This window comes from Coregonus lavaretus, assembly GCF_964263955.1.
Source record: "Coregonus lavaretus genome assembly, contig: HAP1_SCAFFOLD_275, whole genome shotgun sequence".
NCBI lineage: Eukaryota > Metazoa > Chordata > Actinopteri > Salmoniformes > Salmonidae > Coregonus > Coregonus lavaretus.
The window spans coordinates 469,037-486,634 of record NW_028166965.1 but is presented as its reverse complement, the minus strand read 5'-3'; the positions used below and the strand labels follow the sequence as shown (position 1 = coordinate 486,634).

General features: G+C 44.6%; 1 protein-coding gene across 1 annotated transcript in view; it reads right to left on the bottom strand.

Annotated features, from left to right (window-relative positions):
- LOC311106301 (protein unc-13 homolog C-like) overlaps nt 1-17,509 on the bottom strand; it is a gene marked incomplete at both ends in the record, with an annotated part of 39,632 nt that extends 22,123 nt beyond the window's left edge. The window contains 3 exon segments of the mRNA XM_084188426.1: nt 1,871-1,920; nt 2,704-2,726; nt 13,483-17,509. Of these exon segments, the coding sequence (XP_084044552.1) occupies nt 1,871-1,920; nt 2,704-2,726; nt 13,483-17,509 (4,100 nt within the window).
- Between the last annotated feature and the right edge of the window lie 89 nt (nt 17,510-17,598).

Sequence of the window (17,598 nt, the reverse complement as noted above, 5' to 3'; positions counted from 1 at the left end):
CAGACAGGTTTAAGACCTATTAATATCATAATAATACCGTGTAGTGGAGGGCATTGCCAGGCTAAACAGGAGATGGAGATTTACGAGGGCTGGCTAACACACAGGTCATACCACATGTTCCTTTCTCTCCCTCTGGGTTTCCCTGCTACCCTGCCTGACCAGAGGGCCCAGGCTAGGTATATTTTGGCCAGGGATATCCTGTCTCTCTCTCTCTCTGTCTCTGGAGAAGAGAGACTGGGGGAGAGAGACTGGGGGAGAAAGACTGGGGGAGAAAGACTGGGGGAGAGAGACTGGGGGAGACAGGCTGGTGGAGAGAGACTGGGGGGGGAGGATGGGTGGAGAGAGGCTGGGTAGAGAGAGGCTCTGGGAGAGAGTCTGGGGGAGAGAGGCTAGGTGGAGAGCGACTGGGGGAGAGAGGCTGGGGGAAAGAGGCTGGGGGAGAGAGACTGGGGGAGAGAGGCTGGGGGACAGAGAGAGAAGCTGGGCCACGTCAGAGTCAGGACTGGGGGAGAGAGCCTGGGTGGAGAGAGAAAGGGGGACTGGGGAAGACTCTAATAACAGCTCTAACTAGAGCGTATGTGTTGTAGATTTTGTGTCAGACTTAACAATGATTTCCCCCTAACAATAACTATCTAGAGCACACGTCTTGATTTTGGGACACAGCCAATGACTTCCTGGTGAAAGTAAATACTGTATAACTGAAGTTGCTAATGCCTCTCTAGTTAAATATAGGCTAAGTTTGGACTGGCTGTCTGTGGGTGGGATGGAAGGCCTGAGGGCTCAGGACCAAATTAGAGCTCTCTCCCCAAGAGCTCCGATCTGTTAATCAGCTGCCCACATAGACATTAACTAGTCTGCTTCAGCACAGAAACAATGACTCAACACACACACACACACACACACACACATAGAGAGAGAGAAACACACACACACACAGCACAAATGAACAAACACACAGACCCACAGTATAACAACACACATACTATGTGTGTGTAGTATGCTAGACAATGACGGAATGAGAGAGAGAGAGAGAGAGAGAGAGAGAGAGAGAGAGAGAGAGAGAGAGAGAAAGCTGAGTGGTGAATAAACTGAATGATCTGAAGAACGTTAGTTAAGTTAAGTTAAGGAGAAGGAATTGAATCATGACAGTCCTACCAATCTAGACCAGACACGACCCAGACCAAGGGTTGGTGTTCCAAAGCCTTTGTAGCTAAAGCAGAACTGTATTTATTTTTGAAGACATATTTTGCATCCCAAATGGTTTTTCGGCTGTCCCGATAGGATAACCCTTTTTGGTTCCAAGTAGAACCCTTTCTGGTACCAGGTAGAACCCTTTGGGTTTTACATGGAACCCAAAAGGGTTCTACCTGGGACCAAAAAGGGTTCTTCAAATGGTTATCCTATTGGGACAGCTGAAGAACGCTTTTTGTTTAAAAAAAAAAATGTATTCCTTATACAGTGGACTACTTTTGTCCAGGGCCCATATGGCTCTGGTCAAAAGTAGTGCACTATGGAATAGGGTGCCATTTGGGACACACCCCTAGACGCACACCTCTCGTAGAACATCGAAGTGCTTCAATTTACGAATTCAGTTTGTTCATGGACAGAAGATTAACTGTCAAACATCGATTTTAATATAGTTGCTCATTTGCAGTTGTGCGGCTGCATGGGTTGTGGAAAGTAATAATTATTTTAGCTACGCAGGCTTTGGGAAACCCTTCCCTGTGTAGTCAATAGTTGCGTCCCAAATGGTACCCTATTCCCTATATAGTGCACTACTTTTGACCAGGGCCTGTAGGTCTCTGATCAAAAGTAGTGCACTATATATGAAATAGGGTGCCATTTGGGACTCAGTCCAGAAGTTACTCACCCTCCGACAGCCTGTAGGCCCAGTACTTTGGGATCCAGCACATTGAGAGGCTGCAGAGAAAAGAGAGACACAACATCACACAGCTAAACATCCTGTGGCATGGAACCATTCACAAACAGAGGGTGAGGCAACACAAAAACAAACACAGCAAACACACACACACACACACACACAACGGAAAACAAAAGCCCAATTTGGAAAAGTACTGTCCATCTGGAGGTCAGATCAGGACAGAAGTATTAAAGAAATAAACTACAGAGGGAGGAGAGGAGAGTCGAAGCAGTGTGTGTGTGTGTGTGTGTGTGTGTGTGTGTGTGTGTGTGTGTTTGTGTGTGTGTAGAGGCTGAGTAGAGCACAGAGGCAGGGAATAGAGAAACCCTGAGGGCTGGTTGAGAATTATTCCATGTCAATGTGATTTCCTGAGTGGGTATTCAACACTAAGACTATAGAAAGTGTCGTTCATGGTGCTCAGGGCCACAATCTGTTTTATAACACTCCATCCTCTCTGATCCCTCCCCCACCTAAACACACACACACACAAAACAAACATCAATTTGGAAACGGACGCAAGCGCACACAGAATCGATGCACGCACGTGCACACAAACACACAGACACACAGTACTGAATACAAGACGTTACCACCCAAATCATTTTGAAAAAGAGGGGATAGAGAAGCATAAACAATCAACAGTAAATGTCCACAAGGCACACGTAGCACTTTTAAATGCAACTATGACATGGTCACACACACACACCTACACACGCACACACGGATGGAAAGAGGGAAATCATGTGGGTCTACATGAATTTGATTAAACAATGATTTTAAACCTTGTTGTGTGGTGGAGGTTTTTCTGAAAAGAGAAAGGAGGAAAGAAGCACAGATAGTTAGACAGGAGTTTCTTAAACAGTCTGGAACTAGATACAATAACATACAACACTGTATATGTGGTTCTGTCTCTAAATACATACAGTATTATAAATGTCTACAGTCCCATAACTAGATATAATACTATGTGGTTCAGTTCGGTCTCTAAGATGAGTTCAGTTCCTAAATAGATATAGCACTAGATATAGTACTACATACAGTACTACTGTATATGATACAGTACTATAGATGTGGTTCAGTTCAGTCTCTTACTACATAGATACAGTAATACAGTGCATTCGGAAAGTATTCAGACCCCTTGACTTTTTCCACATTTTGCCTTATTCTAAAATTGATTAAATTGTTTTTTCCCCTCATCAATCGACACACAATACCCCATAATAACAAGGTTTTTAGACATTTTAGCAAATTTACAAAAAAATAATTGTGGGGAAAGTCACATTTACATAAGTATTCAGAAACTTTACTCAGTAATTTGTTGAAGCACCTTTGGCAGCGATTACAGCCTCGAGTCTTCTTGAGTATGACGCTACAAGCTTGGCACACCTGTATTTGGGGAGTTTCTCCCATTCTTCTCTGCAGATCCTCTCAAGTGCCAGGTTTCCTCCAGACGTGACGCTTGGCATTCAGGCCAAATAGTTTAATCTTGGTTTCCTCAGACTAGAGAATCTTGTTTCTCATGGTCTGAGAGTCTTTAGGTGCCTTTTGGCAAACTCCAAGCGGGCTGTCATGTGCCTTTTGCTGAGGAGTGGCTTCCATCTGGCCACTCTACCATAAAGGCCTGATTGGTGGAGTACTGCAGAGATTGTTGTCCTTCTGGAAGATTCACCCATCTCCACAGAGGAACTGGGGCGGCAGGTGGCTTAGTGGTTAAGAGCGTTGTGTGCCAGTAACCGAAAGGTCGCTGGTTCTAATCCCCGAGCCGACTAGGTGAAAAATCTGTCAATGTGCCCTTGAGCAAGGCACTTAGCCCTAATTGCTCCTGTAAGTCGCTCTGGATAAGAGCGTCTGCTAAATGACTAAAATGTAAATGTAAACTCTGGAGCTCTGTCAGAGTGACCATTGGGTTCTTGGTCACCTCCCTGACCAAGGCGCTTCTCCCCCGATTGCTCAGTTTGGCCGGGCGGCCAGCTCTAGGAAGATGGAGGCCACTGTGTTCTTGGGGACCTTCAATGCTGCAGAAATGTTTGGGTACCCTTCCCCTGATCTGTGCCTTGACGCAATCCTGTCTCGGAGCTCTACGGACAATTCCTTTGACCTCATGGCTTGGTTTTTGCTTTGACATGCACTGTCAACTGTGGGACCTTATATAGACAGGTGTGTGCCTTTCCAAATCATGTCCAATCAATTGAATTTACCACAGGTGGACTCCAATCAAGTTGTAGAAACATTTCAAGGATGATCAATGGAAACAGGATGCACCTGAGCTCAATTTCGAGTCTCATAGCAAAGGGTCTGAATACTTATGTAAATAAGGTATTTCTGTCTTTATTTTTAATACATTTGCATATACCCGTTTTTGCTTTGTCATTATCGGGTATTGTCTGTAGATTGATGAGAAGAATAAAAAATGTATCCATTTTAGAATAAGACTGTAACGTAACAAAATGTGGAAAAAGTCAAGGGGTCTGAATACTTTCCGAATGCACTGTATCTGTTGGTGGCCCTGTGGCTCAGTTAGTACAGCTTTGTGATTTATGTCTCTAAATAAAAAGCGCTCTACAAATGCAATTTATTATTATTATAATTATTGTTATTATTATTATTATTATTAGCAGCAACGCCAAGGTCAGAGGTTCAATTCCCGCAGGGGTCACATTCGCATAATAAAAATACATGCTCTCGCTGGAATGTAAATCGCTTTGGATAAAACATCTGCTAAATTATAGTGGCATATAGGGATAAACATATTTCAGTGCTATGGAGATGTTTCAGTACAGTATTTTTTACTTCTGTTTTTCCCAACAAATGTATACAGACAGAGACAGAGTCAGTTTATGCCTGAGGGATAGTAACTATGATTAGACACATACAGTACTGTAACACAGTGAAATAATCCAGTTTCTGCCCCATACAATGTACAGTAGAAATACCCATGTACAATGTACTGAATTATCTGGAGTCACACCAATATACAATGTACTGAATTAACTGAAGTCATACCAATATACAATGTACTGTATGGAGGAATGACAATACAATACACTAAGACATGGACTGATACTGTAAGTTATTTAGTAGATGTGAACTCTGTTAGACATGGTGTTGATGATAGTGTTTTTAATAATGCAGTGCATTGCATATTTAACTGACAGAAAATGATTGGCGGTGGACAGCGGTACGCTAACCCAATGTTAACTTTTATGTCTCTCCATAACCTACACACTTCCTTTAAAATAGACAGGGCTACACCGGTGTCCTAGGTGTTGAACCGTTGATGATAATGTTGTAGTCTTAAATAGATAGAGCTACACAGTACAGGGCAGTGTAATGACTTCACTATCGATCTGCCACTGGTAAGTGTCAGCATAATCAAGATCAAATACTGCCACACATAGAAAACAACACTTGGTGATACACTAGGACTAAGTCCTATAGCAACATTGACAGAGAGGTAGTGATACATTGTTGTGTCCCATTTCCACCCTATTTCCTATATAGTGCACTACTTTTGGCCCAATTGGGATGCAGTCACTGTGTGGCCTAGGATTGTTTACAGATAGCAGGTCAGTACTAGCTGTCACTGAGAGACCTCTGTCATCACCGTACAAGGAAACCCCAGACTCTGAACACACTAGGAAACTATAGATCAGGAAAGAGTTCAAACATAACAATGAAAACGCCATGGAAACGCCACACACTTGTCCCCCATGGGGGATAGATCCAAAATCTCCTCATTACCGCCCATCAAAGTTAGCCTATACATTTAAGCTATTGTTTAAGTGTATTTCACTCTATGTTGGTAAAAATGAGCATATAATGTTTCAATGGGAGTCAACCCCAATACATGTTAATGTCATCGTCACCAATAAACTGCATTACATATAAAAACGACTGCAAATACCACCACCAATTTTATATGGCTAGCATATCCAAACGGGAGTTCGCATTTAGCAGAATTTTATTCTAAACCCCAAAGGACAACTTCTAAATATTATGCAGCGAAAACATCCAAATATGATTTTATTAACCACATTGTGGACCTGTTAGAACACATAAATCACTATGGATTTGACTAATATCCACTTTGTTAGATCAGCTTTTTTGAATGGGTGCCAATGATACGCATCCTTGTTCGATCCCCCATGGTCTGCCTTCCATTGACCTCTTCAACGCATGTAAAGAATACATTTAGAAACAACCTGCTAGCCCAAAAACTGGACTCAACATACCTCTTTAGCTATGTTAAGATCAGTGAAGCTACTATGATAGGTACAGCTACTGTAACATAGGTCAAACTAATGCAGGTCAGCCAATTATACAGATACAGCTAAGATAGGTGCAGCAAATCTAGATACAGCTAAGATACAATTAGTCTAGCAGCAAATCTAGAAACATAGCACAGCTAGCATAGATACAGCTAAGATACAGGAAATCCAGGTGCCACTAAAAGCTAAGGCAAATCTGGGTAGGTTCTAGCAAGGTCCAGCTATGCCACTGAGATACGTAATACAAAGACGTTTTAAAAGGTTATAAAAAAGAGCCACTTAAATCACTGGAAAGGAAACAAAACATAATCAATTTTTAAGAGGAAAGTTGGTTGTGTTGTCAGCAAGCTCATTGAGAAAACAGTAAATCCAGCTGGTTAAATGCAGGGGAACACGCATGGTCACACAAGGCATTGATCCGAAGTCAGTGAAGCAGCTAGCCTGCTGCAAGCTAACCATCACCAAGCACTGGCCCCTCCAAACCCCTCAAATTGTATTAGTCACGTACACAGTTTACAGCAGTCATAAAAGGTGCGGTGAAATGCTTGCGTGCTAGCCCCTCGACATTGCAGTACAATGTCAATCAAAAATAAAAAGTAATTAGAGGAAGGTTGTATGCATAGTAATTCAACAGATACACTATATACACAAAAGTATGTGGACACCCCTTCAAATGATTGGATTCTGCCATTTCAGCCACATCTGTTGCTGACAGGTGTATAAAAGTTGAGCACACAGCCATGCAATCTCCATAGACAAACATTGGCAGTAGAATGGCCTTGCTGAATAGCTCAGTGACTTTCAACGTGGCACCATCATAGGACGCCACCTTTCCAACAAGTCAGTTTGTCAAATTTATGCCCTGCTAGAGCTGCCCCGGTCAACTGTAAGTGCTGTAATTGTGAAGTAGAAACGTCTAGGAGCAACAACGGCTCAGCCGCGAAGTGGTAGGCCACACAAGCACACAGAACAGGACCGCCAAGTGCTGAAGCGTGTAGCGTGTAAAAGTTGTCTGGCCTCGTTTGCAACACTCACTACCGAGTTCCAAACTGCCTCTGGAAGCAACGTCAGCACAAGAACTGTTCGTTGAGAGCTTCATGAAATTGGTTTCCATGGCCGAGCTGCCGCACACAAGCCTAAGATCACAGTGCCAAATGTCGGCTGGATGTGGTGTAAAGCTCGCCTCCATCGGACTTTAGAGCAGTGGAAATGCGTTCTCTGAAGTGATGAATCACGCTTCACCATCTGGCAGTCCGACAGGCGAATCTGGGTTTGGCGGATGCCAGGAGAACACTACCTGCCCTAATGCATAGTGCCAACTGTAAAGTTTGGTGGAGGAGAAATAATGGTCTGGGGCTGTTTTTCATGGTTCAGGCCCCTTAGTTCCGGTGAAAGGAAATCTTAACGCTACAGCATACAATGACGATTCTATGCTTCCAACTTTGTGGCAACAGTTTGGGGAAGGCCCTTTCCTGTTTCAGCATGACAATGCCCCTGTGCACAAAGCGAGGTCCATACAGAAATGGTTTGTCGAAATCGGTGTGAAAGAACTTGACTAGCCTGCACAGAGCTCTGACCTCAATCCCATTGAACACCTTTGGGATGAATTGGAATGCCGACTGCGAGCCAGGCCTAATCGCCCAACATCAGTGCGCAACCTCACTGATGATCTTGTGGCTGAATGGAAGCAAGTCCCCGCAGCAATATTCCAACATCTAGTGGAAAGCCTTCCCAGAAGAGTGGAGGCTGTTATAGCAACAAAGGGGGGACCAACTCCATATTAATGCCCAGGATTTTGGAATGAGATGTTTGACGAGCAGGTGTCCACATACTCTTGGTCATGTAGTGTATGTACACAATAGGATATACAGTATAAATTATGAATGTGCTATGCTAAGTATGACCGTGTTACAAATATAAAGTGGATAGTGTCTTGGTCGCGCAGTTGAATAAATAGTCTATAATAGAACAGAGCATGGTCACACAGGGCATTGAGCCGAAGTCAGTTAAGCAGCTAGCCTGCTGCGAGCTAACAGTTTAACTAGGAAGGCTGCAAGCTAACCATCATCAAGCACTGACCCCTCCCCTGCAGCCTAACAATGTAACCAGCAGCTAGCCTTCTGCAGGCTAACAATATAACCAGAAGCTAGCCTTCTGCAGACTAACAATATAACCAGCAGCTAGCCTTCTGCAGGCTAACAATACAGTATAACCAGCAGCTAGCCTTCTGCAGGCTAACAATACAATATAACCAGCAGCTAGCCTTCTGCAGGCTAACAATACAGTATAACCAGCAGCTAGCCTTCTGCAGGCTAACAATACAGTATAACCAGCAACTAGCCTTCTGCAGGCTAACAATACAGTATAACCAGCAGCTAGCCTTCTGCAGGCTAACAATATAACAAGCAGCTAGCCGGCTTCAGTTTAGTAATATAACCAGGTACTGAAGCTCTTCCCATTAGGAGCCCTAGGTTTTGGCCCAATTCTCCATCCCACACCCGCACACTTTCAGTCACAGATAAAAGCAATGGATTGGTGTAAAGATGGGCTGGAGGGAGTTTCCACCATTGTTGAATAGTCTGCTGTAAACTGACAATATAACCAGGTAGGCCTACTGACCTCTCCCACCAGGGGCTGTGAGGGTGGGACTCGATGCCAACACACGGATAATTAGAACAGTAACAAAGAGAGGGGTGAGAGAGGGGGGAACTAGATTAGTAGAGGAAGAGAGAGATGAAGGGAGAGAGGGGGAGAGAAGAGAGAGAGAGGAAGAGAGAGAAGAAGAGAGAGAGAGGAAGAGAGAAAAGAAGAGAAAGAAAAGAGAGCGAGAGAGAAAAGAGAGTCATCTCTTGACTCATCACACGTTCTCACACTGATGACATTAAACATATTAATGATATTACAGGAACCATGATAAAACAAAGAGACAGATTCAGTGCACCATTGCATTAGTTATCACTGGCGTACCGGAGCATTGGGGGCCCATGTGCCTGTCATTGATGTAAATGTTTTTACATTTAATAATTTTACTATTTTGATAGTAACCCTCCAAAAAGTCATTCCTAAACCTTTTTAATTTCCATATGTACTAGGAAGCTAAGTATTTGTTTCTTGGGCTTCAGGAATGTGACAGAAAAAATGCCTCAGGCCTTGAAAAAGAAAGCATTTAACTGACTGAAAGTATAAGTGGATATCGGTGATATCTCTCTGCTACCACACGGCAAGCGGTACCGGAGCGCCAAGTCTAGGTCCAAAAGGCTTCTCAACAGCTTCTACCCCCAAGCCATAAGACTTCTGAACAGCTAATCATGGTTACCCGGACTATTTGCACTGCCCCCCCACTCCCACCCCATCTTTTTACGCTGCTGCTACTCTGTTAATTATTTATGCATAGTCACTTTAACTCTACCTCAACTACCTCAACTAGCCAGTGCCCCCGCACATTGACTCTGCACCGGTACCCCCCTATATATAGCCTCCCTACTGTTTTTTATTTTACTTCTGCTCTTTTTTTCTCAACACTTTTTTGTTGTGGTTGTTTTATTTTACTATTTTATATATATTTTTTAATGCATTGTTGGTTAAGGGCTGTAAGTAAGCATTTCACGGTAATGTCTACACCTGTCGTATTCGGCGCATGTGGCAAATAAAATTTGATTTGATTTGATGTCCTTGATGATCTTTTTGGCCTTCCTGTGACATCGGGTGCTTTAAGTGTCTTGGAAGGCGGGTAGTTTGCCCCCGGTAATGCATTCGGCAGACCGCACCACCCTCTGGAGAGCCCTGCAGTTGCGGGCGGTGCAGTTGCCGTACCAGGCGGTGATACAGCCCGACAGGATGCTCTCAATTGTGCATCTTCTCCACTGCGGTCCCTTTGATGTGGATAAGGGGGTGCACCCTCTGCTGTTTCCTGAAGTCCACGATCATCTCCTTTGTTTTATTGACGTTGAATGAGAGGTTATTTTCCTGCCACCACACTCCCGAAGCCCTCACCTCCTCCCTGTAGGTGGTCTCGTCATTTGTTGGTAATCAAGCCTACCACTGTTGTGTCGTCTGCAAACTATATACTGTAGCAATAGACAGTACACTGCATAATGAAACAATCCCTAGTAAGCTAGTGTTTTGAGGGTGAACTGACTGTATTATTTGGCATTAATAGACTGCTTTTACACACAACAACTTTCTATCCAAGCTGGGAGAGAGCGTGAGGATGGCTCATGTCATGCAGGTTCAGGTAGCCTATACAGGACAGTTATATTGGTAGCTGATAAGTATGCTGTTGCATCGAAAATGTATCTTACAATCTGCAATGTTTGAATTTCCAACTTTAATTACTGAACAAGTAATTACATTATTGGCACCAGCCAGCAGTCTAAAAATGGCAGCATTGCGACACCGTATAACTTCGTGAAATGTTAGGCTTAACATGAGAAAATGGGGGGGGGGGGATCAGAGTTAGTAAGACCCCCACCACATCAATTAACATAACAACACAACTCCCACTCCTGTTTTCCTTTTTAATGCCACTTTATTTGCATATTTTATATATAGACGCTAATAGAATGTGGCACAGTGTGCCAGGACCAGACAAGGGTCTGCCTTTCTCTGCCTCTCCCAGGAGAAGCCATTCGTAGCCAACAGTGGCAGCAGTAGTAGCAGAAGCAGCTACAGTACACTACCAAACAAAACCATATAAATATTTGAAGCAAGGCTGACCTGGTTACAGAATGCCCTTGGGAGCCCAAATGAGCATCTCAATACAGTAACGGCTACAGTAACAGCAGCTGTAACACTAACACTAACAATAGCTGTAGCTGTAAGTAGCTGTAGCTGTATTCATGTATATATAGTAGTAGCTGTAGAAATACAAATATATTTAGCTATAGCAATTGCAAAATAAATTATAATTACCAATAGCAATAGATTTAGTAATAACAATATAACTAGAAATAGAAATAGCAATAGCAATAGAATGAACAATAGCAAAATAACTAGCAATAGCAAAATAACTAGCAATAGCAAAATAACTAGCAATAGCAAAATAACAAGCAATAACAAAATAACAAGCAATAACAATAGCAGCAGCATTAGCAGTAGCTGTAGCCGTATCTGAACTGGGTCAAATACAAGTGTCTAATACTTTACAATGCTTGAGGTGTGTTTGCTTTAGCTTGCCTGGTAATGAAACCAATTACAAAGGAATAGTGCTGAAGTGCAAAGTACGCCCCCCCTGCTAACAGATCAAGTCTTTGAAAATATGTACTGTATATATTTATATTTAATATGCTGTATCTATAATAAAGGGGTATGTTGTATCCTATATACTATACCTAAGATATAGGTGTGAGTATGCTGTATCCATTAGCCTATACTGTATATGTGATTTAGTGTGAGTATGTTGTGTCCAATATACTGTATACATGATTTACTGCTGTATCTGTGCATGCTGTGTGTGTGTGTGTGTGTGTGTGTGTGTGTGTGTACTGTACGTGTGTGTGTGTGTGTGTGTGTGTGTGTATGTGTGTGTGTGTGTGTGTGTGTGTGTGTGTGTGTGTGCACGTGTGTGTGCGTGTGTGTGTGTGTGTGAGAGTGTGCTGTGTGTGTAGCCGTGTATTGTATCTACTACCACATGTAGGTCAAGAGCTTGTTCACTTTAAATAAGAGACAGGCTATTCCCCTGGTCCCGCCATAGCTCTGATATAAAAACCTTTCTTCATTCCACTTAAAACAGTTCATTGTTTGCTTCACTAAATCAATACTAACCACATATACAGACCGAGAAATCATTTTTCTTTGGCCATATGTTTGTCTGATTAAGCTTGCAGTTTTGCCTGCAAACCTGAGCCTCAGAAAAAAAGCATTATTCCAGCTCTCTAAAAGGTTAACCATAAGTGAGTGTAATCAGATTAATTAAATCATGTTTTTTGAGGTGTAACAAAACAAATCTAATATTCACTTTAATCAAAATGAACAATTTTTAAGAGAAATAAGAATATAATTTCACCAGGTTTCATGAGATTCCAGCCTTGTCTAAGGTATAACGGTTGATTCATTTAGCAGATCCCAAAGGGGAAATGTAATAGCAGAGCAATAAGACAAATCATATTTTGACATTATTATCAAACTCTTAAAAGTGGGTCAATGCTCTACTAAAAGCACTGACGGAATTCACAAGAATAGGCCTAGTTCACTAAATGGAAAAGGGTACTGTCGCTCCAGGCATGGCAAACCCACAGCACTTGAATTTGAGGTTTAGTTTTTAGTTAATATTTTTAAGCTGTCAGAAACAGTGGGTTATTTTGCTTTCATTGTCTGAATGTCCCTGATGGTCGATGGTAATGGATGGAAGCCATGTTGTTCAAGTCTGAGCTACTCTGATTACATCCTTCCCTGGGAACATGGGTGTTGTACCGTTTTAGATCCATACAATTTTTATGAGGAAGAGACACTCACAAAAAATCGGACAAATCTCCTACAAATCTCCTTGCGTTCTAAAATAAAAATCCATCAGTTTAGGTCAGCTATAAAGTGCTGCACCACAAGGATTATGTTATACATACCTCTAACCCTGACACTAACCTTGCCCACCTTCAAAGAAAACAGTCCTTTCATATTAGCATCAAGCACAAAATCAATGACCAATTCCAGGAGATGCCAGGAGCAAATCAAACAGTCAAAGTCAACCTAAAAGTCCCTTAAATCCCAACACCAGTGGAACAGACGCTGGGGATTTCCAGGAGCACAGAGCATACATATTCCACTACAGGCCTCAGTCTGATCCTCAAGGTTTCTTTACCAAAGACATGTTCAACTGACATGAATCATTCCACATCTCAACTCAGATAAATGTCTGTGTTCAAATCTCATGGATAAAAGTCAGATAATACACAAACATATCTATTTTACAGTCCATAATGTACATGCGATTGTACTGTTAACTGTATGACTGATATCCACAGTGGATAATGTGATGACTATGTTATTACATACATACCATAATTTGGACCTTATGACCTGAACTGAGCAAAACTCTGAGTAATATAGTGTAACCCTTTCTGCACTACACTGGTACGATGCCACAAGAGGAGTAAAGAGAGAAGATAATGTGTAGCAGCCTGGTCCCAGATTTGTTTGTGCTGTCTTGCCAAATCCTATGGTCAAGCTTGGCATGACAACTACCATAGCAGTTGGTTATACACCACAAACCAGATCAGGCTGTAATGTGTAGTAAAGTGTAGTAAAGTGTAGTGTAGTAAAGTGAAGTAAAATGTAGTAAAGAGAAGGTGTAGCTACCTCCAGCCAGGATCTGCTGCTGCAGCTCATCCATCTGCTTCCTGTAGGCCCTCAGTGCAGCCTCCTTAAAGGTAGGACGGATGCGCTTTTTGGGCGGAGCCTCTGCAGGCTTCTCCTCCTTCTCCGTAATGTTTTTGTTCTCATCCTCTAGGTTTTCCGTCCTCTCCGACACAGACGTTTCGGAGGCCTCCTCCATCTCATCCCCCTCTTCCATTTCCTCCATTAACTCCTCTTCCTCCTCCTCGTCAGGCTCCTCCACCTCGACATACTCCACCATGGCCTCATACTCTGCTGTGTCCTCTGCTGTGTCCCCCGTCATGGCATCATCAATGTAATCCTCACTGTACTCCTCGTCGTACTGCTCGTCCAGACTACAGTCATACTCCAGAACGACTGCAGCCTCCTGCGTGGCATCAACGTCCTCAGAGACCTCGTAATCCTGGGTCGTAGCCTCGTATTCTTCAGAGACATAATCCTGAGAGGCATCAGGATCATAATCTGGTATGGGCTCCTCAAACTCCTCTGTCTCTTCTGTGTCGTTGGCGTTGGACCGGTTCTCCAGGTTGGCCAGGACCTGCTCCATCACCCCAACATAGGCGGTCTCGTTGTCCTCCAGCTGGTCCCCAGCGGCAGCCTCATCCTCGTCATCAGCCTTGTAGATGAAGGAATCTGTGTAGACGTCCGAGTCAATGGTGGTGCTGGAGTCGTTGGCCGTGGAGGTGGACAGTGTGCGGAAGCGGCCCATGAAGGAGCCTGAGTCTGCGGGTGGCTCCGGGGGAGCGGCACTAGGTGCGGGGCCTGACTTCCACACCACCTCCAGGGCTGATTTGGCCTTCTTCAGGGTGGAGCCGAACCCAAAGCTGAAGGACGGAGCTTTGTCGGTGAGGTCGATGCTGAGGCGGCTGCTCCAAGACTTGGGCACCTCCTCTACGACTTTCTCGGACCGGATCTCGCTCTGGCTGCGGTACATGGTGGCTGACTTGGTCTGGCTCGGTTGGAAGCTGTGTTTGACGTCAAGCTCAGGGAATGTTTGGGTGGATAGTTCAGGGGCTTCTTTAACCGCCATTTTAGGAAGCGTGTTAGATGCCCCTTTAGGAACCATTTTAGGTGTCTCTTTTGGAATAGTTTTAGGAGTGTCTTTGGGAGGTGTTTTCACAACCTCTTTTGGACTTGTTTTGGGAGTGTCTTTGGGAAGTGTTTTCACAGCCTCTTTTGGACTTGTTTTGGGAGTGTCTTTGGGAAGTGTTTTCACAGCCTCTTTCGGACTTGTTTTGGGAGTGTCTTTTGGGCTTGTTTTGGGAGTGTCTTTCGGAGGTGTTTTAGGATCCTCTGCATGAATAGCTTTAACAATTTCTTTAGGAGGTGTTTTAACAGTCTCTTTAGGAATCATTTTGGCTGTTTCTCTTTGTTTAATAGTTTTAGCAGCCTCTTCAGCAATTGATTTAGCAACCTCTTTTGCCGGTTTAGAAGTCTCTTTATAAATAGTGTTAGAAACCTCTTTAGGAATAGTTTTAGCAACCTCTTTAGGTGTTTTGGCAACCTCTTTAGGAATAATTTTTGCAACCTCTTTAGGAATAGTTTTGGCTACCTCTTTAGGAATAATTTTTGCAACCTCTTTAGGAATAGTTTTAGCAACCTCTTTAGGAATAGCTTTAGCAATCTCTTTAGGAGGTGTTTTAGCTTTAGGAGCTGCTTTAGAAGTTTCTTTAGAAAGCGTTTTGGCAGTCTCTTTAGATTTAGGCTTATGGACAGGTGGTGTTACAACAGGTTCTTTCTCTACGATAGGGGCTGTGTAGAGAGTAGTGGGAGGAGCAATACCCAGCCGGGCACTCTCCAGTCTGGTGACCTCCAGTGGGGCGATGTCCAACAGGGTGCTTTCCACCATATCCAACATGAAAGTCTCCTCCCCTTCAAATGCCAGGTCCACCTCCTGACACTTGGTGATGTTCTCCGGGAAGCCAGGGATGGCGGCTGGGTCGAAGGGGCTGCTGACCTCGGACACCAGGTTCTGCTCTGTGGAAGCGTCCAGCCCAGAGTCTGCTCCCTGCTCCAGGTGAGGCCAGTCCTTCCAAGGGGAGAGGTCTCCCTGCAGAGACAGCTGTGAGCCGCTGTAATGGCTCCTATCCCCAGACATGCAGACCAGCCCGTTGCTCACCCCACTGTCGATGGTCTCGGTGGTCTCGGCCTCGTTGGGCTCGGCGTACGGAGGGTTCTCCTGGCTGAGGGTCTGGCTGGCGTACCACGATGACGCCATATCCTCCTGCTTCCTCTGCCACAGCTCCTGGTCTGAGGAGGATAGCAGAGAGCCACCGTTGGGCCGGCTGAAGTACTGGCTCTCTGAGAAGTCTTCAGAGTAGGACTGGCAGAGCTTGGAGCAGTCAGACTCGGAGCGGCTGAGCTTGGGGGTGGAGTAGTCGCTTTGAGAGAGCCAGCCGGGGGTGAGGTCACCATAGTAGGGCTTGGAGGCTTTGTCAGACTCATCATAGGAGTCGTCAGCATAGTGAACTGAGGCAGAGTAGCCTGCCTCGTCCGCAGACCGGCTACCGTGCTCATGGTGACCATGCCTCTTTTTATCTGCTTTATGTTTGTGGACAGGCTTAGACACCACCATTGCATATTTGTTCCTGTTTAGTTCGTCTAGCTCCTTGTCACTGTCCATAGAGTCCCAGTCATCACTCTCAGCTTTGTCCTTGGCTGAGACCTTAATGTCCATGCTCTCATAGGTTTGAGAGGAGGACATGGCTTCTTTATCTTTCCTTTCCTTCACGTCATGAGTCGTTAAGCTATCAGTGGATACAGATATACCAGTCCCCTTCAGTTTGTAGCATTTTTTCAAAACTAAATCTCTATCTGAGGGGGTTGAGAATATTACAATAATAGGCCTAGGTTTCGCATTGGAACATTCTCTTTGTTGCCCTAACCGATGGGCTAGCTCTATTTTAAGGGTTTTATGTGCTTCAGCAAATCCCATTTTGTCCTTTAGAATGTGGTAGATGAGACTCTCAGTTTTCTCCAGCTTCTCTTCAGGAACGTTTATGAACCTCAGGCTGGCCTTGTTGGCCTGGTGGCTGACCTGCTTGATGTAGTCGTGGATGTCCCGCGTCTCTCTCCGGGACTGGACGAAGCCGGTACGCAGTTGCTCGATCTCAGTCTGCACCACCTCCACGCTGGAGGAGATCTCGTCGATGGAGTTCTTCAGGGCGTTGACGTGTCCCCTGAGCTCCGAAAGCTCTGTCTCGATCTGGCTGATGCCCTGCAGCTCCTTAAATATCATCTCCATCACATCCTGCGTCTGGTTGATGCAGCCTGTAGAGCTGGACCCGGCTTCTAAGACCGAGGTCGACTTCTGCTGCCGCCCAGCCCGGTCTAGGGACTTGCTCCGGATACCCAGGGTCTTCCTCCAGTTGCTCACCTCGGAGTCCGAAGACACACACTCCTGACTCTTTTTCCATTTCCTCAGCTTGCGTAGCGCGCCGAGCCGGAGAGTGTGCAGACTGGAGCGCTCCACCCTCTCGCCCTCGGAGCTGCCATCGGAGGGCGCCAGACTAATGAGGCTCTTCCTGTTCCGTCTCACTGGCATGGTGTGAGATTTCTGCTCATCGAATCTACGCACAGGTTTGGCCTCAATCAGGGAGTCAGAGTATTCACTATTGATGGAGAGGATCTCCTGGAAGATACTCTCATTATTGTTCAGCAGAAGAGCGTTTTTCGGGAGTCCGTTCGCTATCGCTACACGGTAACTGAAAGTCGGGGAGAGAGATGAGCAGTCGTTTTTGCCGTCATCCGATTCAAGAGAGATGTTACGCGCCGAAGAGCATTTGCTGATTTTTTTCACTGTGGTTTTCAGAGTGGTGGAGAGTGTCGGCGTCAGGTTACGTTGGTCACGCAAATCAGTGGTGGTCAATTTGGGCTCTTTATTGTCGCTACTCTCTTTCTTCTTTGTGGGATTCGCCAATTTCTTTGTAAACATTCCTTTGCAAATCTTCACGATGTAAGATGATAGGGTCTGGAGTAGGGCAGAAACCATGGAAGGCAATGTTTTGAGAGATGTCTATTAAAGATGCAGTGGAGCGGCTCTGCTCGGGCTGAGGAGCCAGCAGTGGAGGAGCCAGCGGT